The following is a 12959-nucleotide window of genomic DNA, read 5'->3' on the forward strand; positions in this document are numbered from 1 at the left end:
GCGCAGGATAACTAGTCACTACTACAACTACCTACTTAGTACATGGACAGGAGGACGGGAGATTCATTCATCTATTCTTTCTTTCTTTTCCTTTTCCTTTTCCTTTTCCATATCATCCATCCATCTATCGATGCTCCATCCAACACATCACCACCAGCTACTACTTACTATACAAGTAACAATGAATACACACCATATCTGTAAATGCCAAACAGAACGCCGGAACCAGCAGTAAGACAAGAGGTAAAAAAAGAGGAGGATACCTATATACGCCAACCCACACACCACACACAACCCCACCCCCAACACATCATACACAACACATCATACACCCACCCAACTCCCTCTATTTCTTCTCAGCAGCAGCAGCCTGCCTCGCTTGGTCCTCCCTCATCATGCGAATCACCTCCTCCCTCCTCTTCTCCACCTTCGCAAGCTCCTCCTCTTTGGCTTTCCTCCGCTCCTCATGCGTCGCAAACCACTCCTCTCTCGCCCGGTCCTCTTCCTCCGGCTTCGCATGCGCCACCATGCACGCGTTCATCGCCAGTCGTTGTTCCCGACATACCCATGTTGCTGTTATTGTGCGGTTGACGGCGCATTCGGCGAATGCTACAAAGGCCCCAGAGTTAGCTGCATTGCCAAGCATTCTCTTTGAATGGAGGTGAAGAAACTGGAATTAGAATCTAGGAGAGGCGTACCCTTGATTTCAGGCGCACAGAGAGATCGCACGCGCTTGTAGTAGAGTTGCTTTACTTCTGCTTCTTGGGCGGCGGAGAGGGGGAGGGGGTTGCGGAGGTTGTATTTTGGTTTGGGTGTGGTAGAGTCGGTCTGAGGGGTTGTGGAGGACATTTTGGAGGTTGATTCTGAAGGATTGGTGACTGTTCGTGTGGCGTATGTATGTCTTTGGAGAGGAGAACTAGAGGTAGAGGTGGTGTCGATGTGTCGTGTATATGAGATGTAGTGGTGTGGTGTAGCGTAGTGTTCGTATGCGAGGAATTGTCGTTGTCGTGGTATCAATTCAGAGATCTGACAGGGTATCAATTCATCACCAACATATACACCAATTGCATTAATTGCCTTCAAAAGATGTCAGAAATCAACACCAATGATCATGCGTGTCTAGCACAGCTAGAATAGAATCCAGCGGAGAAGAAGTCGGACGGGTTGGTCGGCAACTACCCGTTTGGGTTTAGTGTCCTCCGACTCCGACTTTTCATTACTTTCTATCTATCCTATCCTCCACTAACAATCAACCAAGCACTCACTCCTTCCACGAACTATACTCCCAAGGAGGAAAACGGTATCCGTCATGTCCTCCATGCGCAACGCCGTTCAGCGGCGCAACCACCGCGAGCGTGGTCAGCTCGAAGGCCGTGAGAAATGGGGTATTCTCGAAAAGCACAAGGTACATACATACCTTCACTTCCTTGCCATAGCCCCCCATTGTCGAAGTATCCTGCAGTACTAATAGAAATAAAATCTTAGGATTACTCCCTCCGCGCGAAAGACTACAACACGAAGAAAGAGAAAATTAAGCGCCTCCAAGAAAAAGTCCGCGACCGCAACCCCGATGAATTCGCCTTCGGAATGATGTCGAGTTCGTCCGCTCGACAAGGCAAACACGGCGCTGCGGGAAACCGCGACTCGGCTGCCGCGCGCGGTCTCAGCCACGACGCCATCAAGTTGCTCAAGACACAGGATGCGGGGTACTTGCGGACAGTTGGGGAGCGGATCCGACGACAGATGGAGAAGTTGGAGGAGGAGGTGCGGTTGCAGGATGGGATGAAGGAGATTTTAGATGGGGATGCTGGGGAAGATAAGAAGAAAGAGGAGGACGTGATGGATGACGATGATATGGACTTTGATTTCGATTTCGGGGATGATGAGGTGGATCAGAAGAAGAATAAGAAGAGCAGGAAATTGGTGTTTGCGGATGATCGGAAGGAGCAGAGGGTGTTGAAGAAGAAGAAGTTACGTGAGGAAGAAGAAGATGAGGATGATGATGAGGAAGAGGATGATTCGTTCGGAAAGCAGGTGATGAAAAAGTCGAGGAAGCAGTTGGAGGCGGAGAGACAGGCGCTTGTGGAGGCTCGTCGGGCTCGCAAAATGAAGAAGCGTGCGGCAGAGGCGCGGATGAACAAGCTCAAGGCGCTGCAGAAGCAGTACAAGGAGATCACGGCCGCGGAGCGCGAGCTGGATTGGCAGCGTGGTCGGATGGATAATGTGGTGGGTGGCACGAATAAGAATGGTGTCAAGTGGAAGATCCGTGAGCGGAAGAAGTGATTTATTCCTCCTTCGTTTGGTTTGTTTATTGTCTACCTGCTATCGGCATGATTATGATTCTGCGTTGCATCGGTGGTGGGAAAAGTTCAGTGTCTACTAGAGGCGTTCGAGATACCATTAATGTACAGTGATCATCAAGACCTTTTATTGCTATGCTCATATTACATGCGTCGAATCGTAAACCGCTGATACAAATCATGCCTGCTGCTTCTTCATGTGTGCCACGCGGATGCTCACGGCCCGCTTGTGCGCATCCAGTCCCTCCACTGCTGCCAGCTGCTCCACCGTGCGAGACAGGCCTAGCAGACCGTCTGCCGTGAGGTTCGAGCTGGTGATGTGCTTGAGGAAGGATCCCAGGTTCACTCCGGAGTACTGCTTGGCGTATCCGTAGGTTGCTGTGACTGTTAGCCTGATTCACGATTTTGGGTTGGGAAGATTTGGGAAGACTTACGCAAAGAGTGGTTGACACCGGCAGAGTAATCGCCCACACTCTCCGGGGTCCACTGGCCGATGAACACACTACCCGCGTTCTGCACCTGCTCAACTGCCACCTCGGCGTTCTGGATCTGCAGGATCAAGTGCTCCGGAGCGTAGTCGTTGCTGAGAGCCATGGCCTCCTCGAGATCGCGCACAACGAAAGTGACCGAGTGCGCCAGAGAGCCCTTGACGATGTCCACACGGGGCAGAGCCTTGGCCTGGACGTCAACCTCCTTCTCGATGGCCTGAAGCTGCTCCTCGTTCAAGTCAATGGCAATGAGAATGACCTGCGAGTCCACGCCGTGCTCGGCCTGACTCAGCAAATCAGAAGCAACGAACGCAGGGTTGGCGTCCTTGTCCGCAATCACCAGCACTTCACTGGGTCCAGCGGGCATGTCAATGCTGACACCGGCGGAGGTGTCGTTGGCGACCAACATCTTGGCGGCAGTGACGAACTGGTTGCCAGGACCCAGGATCTTGTCCACCTTGCTGACGCTCTCCGTGCCGTACGCCATAGCAGCGACTGCCTGAGCACCACCGGCAAGCACGATGCTTTCAGCGCCGACCTTGTGCGCAACATAGACAATCTCAGGCGAGATGCTGCCATCCGCGCGAGGAGGAGAAGCGAAGACAAGCTTCTTGCAGCCAGCCACCATGGCGGGAACACCCAGCATCATGGCAGTCGACGGCAGAACGGCAGTACCACCGGGGATGTAGAGACCGACGCGCTCAATGGGGCGAGAGAAACGAGAGCAGACCACGCCCGGCATGGTCTCCACCTTCAAGCCCTCGTTGCTGTCCTTCTGGGCGCTGTGGAACTTGGCAATGTTGGAGATACTGATATCAATGGCCTCTTGCGTCTCGGGGGACAGCTTCATCAGCTCAGGCGGGAAGGGAGCGCTGAGCACCGGAGAGGTCAAAGAAGTGGCCTTTTCGAACTTGTGGGTGTACTTGAGCACGCCGGCGTCACCGTTCTTGCGGACGTCGTCGATGATGGGGCGAACGAGAGCGACGATAGCATCGTTGGACTTCTGAGAGGGACGCTTGAGGTAGTCCTGGACGACATTTTCGGGGGTCGAAGCGGTAACAACACGGGTCATCTGCATGGGCTCGTCGACCTTGGGAGCGGGCTCGGCAGGCTTAGCGGGCTCTGCAGCGGGCTTCGATTCGGCCAGGCCAGCCTTCTCGGCCCAGGGGCCCTTGGCATCGCCCTTTCTTCTCTTCACCTTCAGACTCTTGAGATCCAGGTTTCTCTCCACATCCTCGAGACTGACACCGGCCGCAACGCAGCGAGTCAGAGCGAAGTAGAGCAGATCCGCAGCCTCAAAGGCAATCTCTTCCTTGGTGTTGGCGCGGCACAGCTCATCAGCCTCCTCCATGATCTTGGCCTGGGTAAGCTTGGGTTCGTTGAAAAGGCGGGCAGTGTAGGATCCGGCGGGCGCATCGGCCTTGCGGGCTTGCAGGGTCTTCTGAAGACGGGCGAGACCGTTGTAGGGGCCGAAGCAGCTGGCGGTTCCAAGGTGACAGAAACCTTTTGGAGGTTAGTGATTGTTGGCGAATTGGATTGGTATAGACTTACCTCTGCCGATCTGGTTAACAACAAAGACCAAGCAATCGCTGTCGCAGTCAAAGCCGACGCGGATCAGCTCCTGCACGTCTCCGCTCGACTGACCCTTGTACCAAAGACCACGCTTCCGGCTCTGGTACACACCGGTGCCAGTACGGAGGGCCTCGGCAATGCTCTCGTCGTTGCTCCACACCAGTCCCAGACATGTTCCACGCTCATCAGTCACTGTGGTGGCGTAGAGACCGTTGCTCTGGTCTGCGACAGCACGAGCGGCGATAAGAGAGGCGGCGACGATCTTGCCGTTGGGTTCCTTGTGCTCAAAGGTCAATGCATCGGCAGACACAACGCTGACACCACCTTGGGCCAGGGTGTCCTTAAGCGTCTCCTCCGTGGGGGTGCTAGTGTATGTGCGGTACAAGTTCTGGGCTTCCAAGTTCATGCCAAGCTTCTCAGCGATGGCCTTGACGGCAGACGAGTCGGTCGACAAGCCAGCATCCTTGTGTTCGGTGGACTCGCCAACCCAGGTCTTGAAAGCATCCACCTGGCTCTCGGCGGCATAGACAACGAGACGTGATGACGGGACGGACTGTTCTTGGGACAGAGCCGTCAATTGGGTAAGGGAGATGAAGATCTTGGCAGCGCCGGCATTGAGGATATCGACGAGGTCTCCAGTGGAGGTAATGGCAGTAGCGTCAACATAGACATCAAGGAGGCGGAAGTTGCGCTTGAGGAAATCCTCGGCTTGAGCAAGGCTGGAAACCTTGACGAGGACGCGGCCGAAGTAGGCGATCTGCTTGAGGGAAAGGCCGGAGGAGGGGGAAGCGGGGTCGTACGAGACGAGGAGGGGGGTGGCCATGATGGATGACTGGAGGGCAATTGTCTAGGGGGGAGATTTAGGGGGAGAGAATCAGAATTAAGATCCCCAAGATGGGGAGAAAAGACAACAGTTGGACACTGGGGTGAAAGACGCGAGAGACGAGCGAGAGAAAGTGAGTCAGTCCGTCCGGGGCGGATCGGGGCGAAGATAAAGAAAGATTCCGCCTGCAATTTTCTTCCTGTTCTTTGCCCCGCCATCGGAGAGGGCTTCACCGCCCGCCACAAATTCACTGTCGTTGATTGGATTGACAGCGTTGGGATGCCTTCATCCATGGCTGACGGTCGCACAGAGTTGATTCCGTTGGGCAGTAGTCGCTTCTGGCCATGTTCCTGAAGCTTGTTGCTTTAATCCTTCCGCAGTGAAAGTGGGAGAGATTCCTACTGATCCTGTTGGCGGGGTTGGCACATCCCGACAATTTCCACCACCAGATTCAATCCAGGGTGTTGGTTCGAGTCATTCCTCATAGTTAGTAGTATACATAAAATAGTCCGGTAACTACGGGCCGATTGATCTCGGAGGAAATACTATGCAGCTTCAAAGGAATGGGCAATTATCCTCCGATCGTGCTGTCACCTCCACATGTTGGCATAACTTACGGCACTTCATCCCGCATTCGGTCGGCCCAGTGCCGATCGGGCGCACTATTGATGATTCCTAGATGTCCACAATTCAACTACACTCACCACAGGGCAAGCAGACTGTCTTGATCATAATCTGACAGTCTATTCCAATAGTCTACTCCAGTGCCTCTTTGCAGTGCATCGCTTCAATTCGAGCAGATCCCGCAGGTCGATCAATAACTCTCGGATGAAGAGAGGTACAATCAGCCACCAGAGCCAACATCAATACTCATATATTGACTGTTTAGCCGTCCAGCAAGACAGTGTGACAATTGTCTAGGCCGTCACTCTCCATGGCAGCGAAGCGTGTGTTGATAGCCACACCGTACGCGGATATACTCCTGGCGACAATAGTATAGACAGCATTGATGATCAACAAGTACCACAGTCTCTCCTGGTCTTATATCAAGAGAAGCCAGGCGCAAGCTAATGTCTTCAGTCAACGTATGATAAGTATACTTTGGGTGAAACTTCTGAGGCAGTGCCGTAGCTCCTGCTGGGAAGTGGCCAAGGGTGAAGGTCCCTTCACTGATCCCTTTCCAGGGAGAGAACGAATTTCATTCTTTCAAAATGCAAGCAAGCAAGAAAAATTTTGATGAAACTGGTGACCCAACCTATCCTGCAGGGCTCATATTCTAGATGCTGTTGTTAATGTCCATGTGAATCACTTGCAACCATCAAAGCACATGCCATGTTTCTGCAGGTAGACTGGTGACCTGAGGTAGTAAACTCTAACCACACAACCGAGGACACCCTGATCTTGAAGGGTCCTGACACCTGAAAGCGGGGATATAGCCAGGTATTCGGGGTTGTGAGCTCACGACCAACCCCAGGCACACCTTGTCAAGGCAAGCATCTGATGCAGCTCGTGTGAGACAAGTACCAAAATACTGTATGGCTCGATCTAACCATATCGAGAACGACCCAGAGCTACTGACCCTTAATTCAAGCGATCACCTTAAGGCTTTTCCGATTCAAACCTACTTTCCACTAGTTGGGTCTGAGGTCTTCGGATATCCAGACGATCATCTGCCCATCCTCATCATCTGCTGTGCGGACTGACCTGCCCGAATGATCGACTAAATAGTACTCCGTACTGGCCATCGCGATGTGACTGTGGCACCTCGCCAAGTCTCAAGTTAAATTAAGCGCCCACTCTGAGGTATCTGATGGGTATGAAGTATGGGCGAAGTACCTGCTGGGCTACCTGCACGGCCAGCCAGGAACAAGTACCGATCACATCAGGAATACCCCTCGGGGACCAGCAGAGGAATCCACCCTTGCATGGCTGGCCACCAATCGGAGGCCCAGATCGGCGGGAGTGGACCTGAAGCAGCTTAGCGGAGTGGGGCTTGATCCCGCCCAGGAACCAGGGACTGCTGGCTGCCTTGCCTCTTTGGGAAACTCCAGGGCCAGGTTGGGTGCTGGAGGGCGCTTCCATCTTCCCCTGTGCCGTCATTGTATGCAAAGCAGTTCTGTGTGTCCTCGATGCAATCCTGCACTAAACGAGTAGTCTGCGGGTCTCCCCCAAACTGGATGCAGCATAACTCTCCTTCTCAGCCTGATCCCGTCTGCTTCTCCGCATTCTTTAGCCGGTAGATCTTCTTATTTATACCCGATTCCGTCCGCTCCTTGACGTGCTCTCATTCTTGCGTCCTGTTTCCGTCGTTTGTGCAAGACGAGCTTGGTTTTTCTATTCGGGTCTGCTCACTCGGTTGTCACTCATTTCGCCAAACCATGCGTCTCAGCTCGCTTTCCTTGTCCCTGACGGCCTTGGCCATCGTCAGTCCTTCTGCTGCTTATCCTCACTTGGGTTCTTCCCAGCCTTTGCTTCACACTAATTCCGACACCACTCAATCGCGCGCAGACGCCATCAAGGCTGCCTTCTCGCACGCCTGGGATGGCTACCTCCAATACGCCTTCCCTCATGACGAGCTGCACCCCGTCTCGAATGGCTATGGCGACTCCCGGAATGGATGGGGCGCCTCTGCCGTGGATGCACTCTCTACAGCAGTGATTATGCGCAATGCTACCATCGTCAATCAGATCCTGGACCACGTGGCCAAGATTGACTACTCCAAGACAAACACCACCGTGAGCCTCTTCGAGACCACCATCCGCTACCTGGGTGGCATGCTGTCCGGATATGACCTGCTGAAGGGGCCCGTGTCCGACCTGGTGCAAGACTCGTCGAAAATCGACGTGCTCTTGACCCAATCGAAGAACCTCGGCGACGTTCTCAAATTCGCCTTCGATACACCCTCGGGGGTTCCATACAACAATCTCAACATTACCTCAGGGGGGAATGATGGAGCCAAGACCAATGGTCTTGCCGTGACGGGTACACTGGCGCTGGAATGGACGCGCCTGTCGGACCTTACGGGTGACACCACGTATGCCGACCTAAGCCAGAGGGCCGAGTCTTACCTCCTCAACCCGCAGCCTAAGTCTGCGGAGCCATTCCCGGGCTTGGTAGGAAGCAACATCAACATCAGTAATGGACAGTTCACGGATGCGCAGGTGAGCTGGAATGGCGGCGATGACTCTTACTACGAGTACCTGATCAAAATGTACGTATACGACCCCAAGCGGTTCGGTCTCTATAAAGACCGCTGGGTGGCCGCGGCGCAATCGACCATGCAGCATCTGGCGTCGCACCCCTCGACCCGCCCGGACCTGACCTTCCTGGCCTCCTACAACAACGGAACTTTGGGGTTGAGCTCGCAGCACCTGACCTGCTTCGACGGAGGTAGCTTCCTGTTGGGAGGCACTGTGCTGAACCGGACGGACTTCATTAATTTCGGCCTGGACCTAGTGAGCGGGTGTCATGATACATACAACTCGACGTTGACGGGAATTGGCCCGGAGTCGTTCAGCTGGGATACCAGCGACATCCCCTCGAGCCAGCAGTCGCTCTACGAGAAAGCCGGATTCTACATTACTAGTGGCGCGTACATTTTGCGCCCGGAAGTGATTGAGAGTTTCTACTATGCCTGGAGAGTTACCGGGCAGGAAACGGTAAGTTCGACTTCTCCCCCTTTGGGTCAACAGTAACTAACAACCATATCAGTACCGGGAATGGATCTGGAGCGCATTCAGCGCAGTCAACGACTACTGCCGCACCGACTCTGGATTTTCAGGTCTGACTGACGTGAACGCGGCCAACGGCGGCAGCCGGTACGACAACCAGGAGAGTTTCCTGTTTGCCGAGGTGATGAAGTATTCGTACATGGCGTTCGCGGAAGATGCAGCCTGGCAGGTGCAGCCCGGCAGCGGGAACCAATTTGTGTTCAACACCGAGGCACACCCAGTACGGGTGAGTACTAGTACATAAATGGTAGACATTGTTAGAGATGGTTTTGGTATCAATAGAGGACAGCTCAAGTCACCTAAATACTCTGCAGATCTGTTTTTGCCCGGTTCTAAATATACCGTAGACAAGAAACCCCCGCAAACTCGCTCATACTCCCTCCCATTCTTTGTTCCATTCAGTCGATCCTCAGAAGATGATAGGCGGTCCACCGCCCCACCCCCATACAAAATGGTTCTGTGGCGCCCCACACCCTGAGATGCGCACATTTGAGCATCTTTGCTTTCAGTGGTACCTTGGGGGAACATGCCGATATCATGCTATGTATGTGTTTACGTACCTTGGTGGCTGGGCAATATAGACATAGTAGTCAGCTGTAGCCCCTACAGCCTTCAATAACCTGTAGCATTTATCCTTCTTTCTCTGATCTCTTCTCTTCTCTCCTCACGCATACCAATACCTCAAATTACTATACAGAGTCTTTCCCCCGATATAGTGTGAACAAACAACAACTACTTACCAAAAGAACATAAAAAGAACAGCCATTGAAAATGTGCGGTCCCTCCCGTCCAAGCTCCGGCTCTCTCATCGCTGTTATTTTCCCTTCTTCTTCTCCTTCTTCATCGGCATCTTCAAGTGCATCATCGACGCCCTCTTCGCCTTCATCATCATCATCATCATCATTATCCTCCAATGATTCCTCATCATCCACGTCGAATGCATCATACAACCTCTTCTTCAGAAACACAACACACCCTGATTCAGACCAACGGTCACAGACAGAATGGAATACATCATCATCAACAACAACAACAAAAGCCCTCTTCCGCATCTCAGACCCTCTCACTCGCAGATCCTTCCAGGAGAGTGCAGCAGTGCATGTGCGGATTGAGTATGTTTATTATACTAACTCTCTTATTTATCTATATGTTGAAAGGGATACTAATGATATAATGATGTCTAGGAAATACGGAGATCTTACAGCGGAGAATACCTCTCCCCCATTACATTATTTCCGATTACCGGTGAAAATGCAAGAAGGAGATGGGGAGTTTGAGGTCGCTTTGCCGGAGAGGTTGGAGTTGGGGGTTTCGGAGAGGGGGATTGTGGGGAGGTGTGTGAGGGTTGGGGTTGGGATGGATGGGATTGGGACTGGGATCGTGGATATGGGGAGGGGGGTGGTGGGGTATGATTGATCTCATCTCTTTGATTTTATTGTACATGCATAGCATTTGTTGTATGATATTCAAGGTTGGTAATCATGGAGTTAGGGATACAAAGGAAGGAATAAATGAATCAATCAATCAATCAATCATGTATATGGCTACTATCGACAGTCTGTTGATAGGTACATTAGATCGAGACCAACTACAACTTCAACGAACCCAGTTCCTTCGTACCATTCAGATACCGATGCTCCGCTTCTTCCCAGCTAATCACCTTCCAGATGTTCTGCACGTAGGAGGCTTTGTTGTTTAGGTACTACATCATCATCACCATCATCGTTAGCATTACTCAACCAAAGCCATCTGGAAGGAGGGGATACTCACCTGCAGATAATAAGCATGTTCCCACATATCCACTCCGAACACCGGAATCGGTCCCGTCACTGGATCCTGATCCTTCGTGGTGACAATCTCAAGGAATCCCTTCTTACCCGAACTCACCAGCCAGCCCCATCCACTGCCTTGGATGCCCAGCAGCACCGCCTCAAACGCATCCGTGAAGTTCTTGACTGATCCCCACTGCTTCTCGATGGCGTCTTTGAGGCTCGGGGCAGATCTCTCCAGGTTAGTGGCCGGGGAGTCGTAGCGAGCCAAGTTCTTCCAGAACAGAGAATGGTTGATGTGGCCGCCGCCGTTGAACTTGAGTTTCTGCTGGATGCTGATGAGCTGGGTGATGTCGTTGCTGTCGAGAGCGGAGGCTTGAGAGGCGAGGGCGGCATTTAGGTTGTTCACGTAGGTCTGATGGTGCTTCTTGTGGTGGAGTTCCATGATTTGTTTGGAGATGATGGGTTCGAGGGCCTGTTATTGATGAGATTGGGGTTAATGGGGGGTGGGGAGGAAGGGGGTGTGACTTACATCGTAGTCGTAGGGTAGATCTGGGAGGGTGTATTTGGAAGTCATGTTGGGTGGTTTGGTTGAGTGGTAGTGTGTAGCTGTTGGATAGGTTGAGATGGTGGTGATGTTGGATAAAGGAAAGAGAAGAAGGCAGATAGATGAAACAAGAAATAAGGATAGAAGAGGGGTAATTCAGCTATCACGACATCGTGAGGCATTGCCATCCTACAAGGTACTCTTCTCCCACCAATCCATGGGGTGGGGATGTCCAGATGGGGACCTTGCTGCGCACGATTGAGCAAATTTCGATAACCCGTCATTGGTCGTGAGCAGAGAGTGTGGACTTCATTGTATGATCTCACAGAGAGATCCTCCCGATTTGGGAGATCTTCGCTGGGCACTTCGTAGTGTATGACTCTGAGGGAAGTCTCTGAGTAACAGGACTGGAGGCCGGCCTTCACTTCCATCCATCTGGGTAGTCAGTACTTAGTGATAGCAGTACTTATGGATGGAGTGTATCTGCACTGACCAATCAGCATCTTCCCATCATTCATACTTCCCTCAATTACAGACTAACCAGGAGTAGCTAGATAACTATCTACAAGGAGTAAGGTGGTAAGTTATGCGTAGTTGACAACTGTCACATACCGTGCGGGGTTGAGATGTAACAGCCTCGGATGCTGGTCGGCAACCAACAAGCAGAGCTAATTAGAGTCAATACATATCTTCTGTATCCTCGTCCCACTTTGCCCTCGTCATAACTCTCACATCCACCGTAATTCATCCATAATGTCTGCCTCAGAACAAGTCCAGCTGGACAACTTCCCCACCATCTTCTCCCTGGAGGGAAAAGTTGCCCTCGTCACCGGGGGCTCTCGCGGTCTGGGTCTGCACACCGCCAGTGGGTAGGACAGAAGCAATCGCTCCAGAATGAACCAGGATCTCACCAGTTAGTCTAGTCTCCTCCAATCGGGCTGTTCCAAGGTCTACATCACTTCGCGCAAGGCGTCTGCCTGCGCCGAAGCCGTTGCGGCCCTAAATGCTATCCCCAACAAACCCCCGCACGCCACCGCCATCGCCGTCCCCGCCGACAACTCTAATATGGAGGAGCTAGACCGGCTCGTCGCAGAGGTCTCCAAGACCACCTCCCATCTCGACATCCTCTTCGCCAACGCTGGTGCAACATGGGGCCAGGGATTTGATACCTACCCAGAGGACAAGTTCAGCAAGGTCATGGACCTGAATGTGAAGAGCGTCTTCTACACCATCCAAAAATTCACCCCCCTGCTGACGGCACGGGCCACCAAAGATGATCCATCGCGCGTTATCGTGACAGGCTCAACTGCAGGCATTACACTGGGCAGTCTAGGCCCCAGTGCGACCTTCAGTTACTCTGCCTCCAAGGCAGCTGTGATGCATCTCGTCCGGAACTTGGCGGTCGATTTGGGCCCCCGACACATCCTGTGTAATGCCATTGCGCCAGGGTTCTTCCCGTCCAAGATGGCGAATGGGCTGATCAAGATCAAGGGAGGACTGGAAGATCTAGAACGGAGGTCGCCAAACGGAAGGCTGGGCAGAAAGGAGGATATTGCGGGCTTGGTGGTGTTTCTGGCCAGTCGGGCAGCAAGCCACATGAATGGAGCGGTGATTCCCATCGACGGGGGTAATCATCTGGCACGATTGTAATAGATGATCGGATTGGAGTATACAGTAGCCGAGATGTAAGAATGGCCTGATCATCGAAGTTGGATAGAGGAGTCTCTAT

General features: G+C 52.7%; 6 protein-coding genes across 6 annotated transcripts; 3 read left to right on the forward strand and 3 right to left on the reverse strand.

Moving 5' to 3' along the window:
• Positions 1-80: 80 nt before the first annotated feature.
• BDQ94DRAFT_143802 (uncharacterized protein) lies at positions 81-1120 on the reverse strand. The gene is made up of 2 exons (XM_026766321.1): positions 699-1120; positions 81-609 (listed from the first exon to the last, which is right to left on the reverse strand). Exons 1-2 carry the CDS (start codon positions 847-849, stop codon positions 347-349), a joined length of 414 nt encoding a protein of 137 aa, XP_026626230.1. The 5' UTR covers positions 850-1120; the 3' UTR covers positions 81-346.
• Positions 1121-1154: 34 nt separating this feature from the next.
• BDQ94DRAFT_33814 (rRNA-processing protein UTP11) lies at positions 1155-2390 on the forward strand. Its single transcript, XM_026775521.1, has 2 exons — positions 1155-1405; positions 1486-2390. The coding sequence occupies exons 1-2, from the start codon at positions 1310-1312 to the stop codon at positions 2281-2283; spliced, it is 894 nt and encodes a 297-aa protein (XP_026626231.1). The 5' UTR covers positions 1155-1309; the 3' UTR covers positions 2284-2390.
• A 33-nt stretch (positions 2391-2423) lies between these two features.
• Positions 2424-5336, reverse strand: BDQ94DRAFT_143804 (histidine biosynthesis protein HIS4). The gene is made up of 3 exons (XM_026766322.1): positions 4340-5336; positions 2735-4291; positions 2424-2678 (listed from the first exon to the last, which is right to left on the reverse strand). The coding sequence occupies exons 1-3, from the start codon at positions 5181-5183 to the stop codon at positions 2479-2481; spliced, it is 2601 nt and encodes an 866-aa protein (XP_026626232.1). The 5' UTR covers positions 5184-5336; the 3' UTR covers positions 2424-2478.
• Positions 5337-7330: 1994 nt separating this feature from the next.
• BDQ94DRAFT_143806 (glycoside hydrolase family 47 protein) lies at positions 7331-9257 on the forward strand. The gene is made up of 2 exons (XM_026766323.1): positions 7331-8842; positions 8895-9257. The coding sequence occupies exons 1-2, from the start codon at positions 7562-7564 to the stop codon at positions 9156-9158; spliced, it is 1545 nt and encodes a 514-aa protein (XP_026626233.1). The 5' UTR covers positions 7331-7561; the 3' UTR covers positions 9159-9257.
• A 1225-nt stretch (positions 9258-10482) lies between these two features.
• BDQ94DRAFT_178742 (superoxide dismutase) lies at positions 10483-11260 on the reverse strand (the record flags this gene model as incomplete). Its single annotated transcript, XM_026773187.1, has 3 exons — positions 10483-10616; positions 10685-11158; positions 11216-11260. The coding sequence occupies 3 exons, from the start codon at positions 11258-11260 to the stop codon at positions 10503-10505; spliced, it is 633 nt and encodes a 210-aa protein (XP_026626234.1). The 3' UTR covers positions 10483-10502.
• A 723-nt stretch (positions 11261-11983) lies between these two features.
• On the forward strand, positions 11984-12880 carry BDQ94DRAFT_170375 (oxidoreductase, short-chain dehydrogenase/reductase family; the record flags this gene model as incomplete). Its single annotated transcript, XM_026771477.1, has 2 exons — positions 11984-12099; positions 12154-12880. The coding sequence occupies 2 exons, from the start codon at positions 11984-11986 to the stop codon at positions 12878-12880; spliced, it is 843 nt and encodes a 280-aa protein (XP_026626235.1).
• Positions 12881-12959: the final 79 nt, after the last annotated feature.

The sequence above is a fragment of the Aspergillus welwitschiae genome (assembly GCF_003344945.1).
Source record: "Aspergillus welwitschiae strain CBS 139.54b unplaced genomic scaffold BDQ94scaffold_16, whole genome shotgun sequence".
NCBI classification, from domain to species: Eukaryota; Fungi; Ascomycota; class Eurotiomycetes; order Eurotiales; family Aspergillaceae; genus Aspergillus; species Aspergillus welwitschiae.

What these genes read in the sequence shown, in the direction of transcription:
- BDQ94DRAFT_143802 (XM_026766321.1), bottom strand. Translation starts at nt 849, where the DNA reads ATGTCCTCCACAACCCCTCAGACCGACTCTACCACACCCAAACCAAAA. An exon ending in CTGTGCGCCTGAAATCAAGG is followed by an intron (nt 610 to 698) that starts GTACGCCTCTCC and finishes GGGCCTTTGTAG; the next exon opens with CATTCGCCGAATGCGCCGTC.
- BDQ94DRAFT_33814 (XM_026775521.1), top strand. Translation starts at nt 1,310, where the DNA reads ATGTCCTCCATGCGCAACGCCGTTCAGCGGCGCAACCACCGCGAGCGT. An exon ending in GTATTCTCGAAAAGCACAAG is followed by an intron (nt 1,406 to 1,485) that starts GTACATACATAC and finishes ATAAAATCTTAG; the next exon opens with GATTACTCCCTCCGCGCGAA.
- BDQ94DRAFT_143804 (XM_026766322.1), bottom strand. Translation starts at nt 5,183, where the DNA reads ATGGCCACCCCCCTCCTCGTCTCGTACGACCCCGCTTCCCCCTCCTCC. An exon ending in TGTTAACCAGATCGGCAGAG is followed by an intron (nt 4,292 to 4,339) that starts GTAAGTCTATAC and finishes AACCTCCAAAAG; the next exon opens with GTTTCTGTCACCTTGGAACC. An exon ending in CGGTGTCAACCACTCTTTGC is followed by an intron (nt 2,679 to 2,734) that starts GTAAGTCTTCCC and finishes TAACAGTCACAG; the next exon opens with CAACCTACGGATACGCCAAG.
- BDQ94DRAFT_143806 (XM_026766323.1), top strand. Translation starts at nt 7,562, where the DNA reads ATGCGTCTCAGCTCGCTTTCCTTGTCCCTGACGGCCTTGGCCATCGTC. An exon ending in GAGTTACCGGGCAGGAAACG is followed by an intron (nt 8,843 to 8,894) that starts GTAAGTTCGACT and finishes CAACCATATCAG; the next exon opens with TACCGGGAATGGATCTGGAG.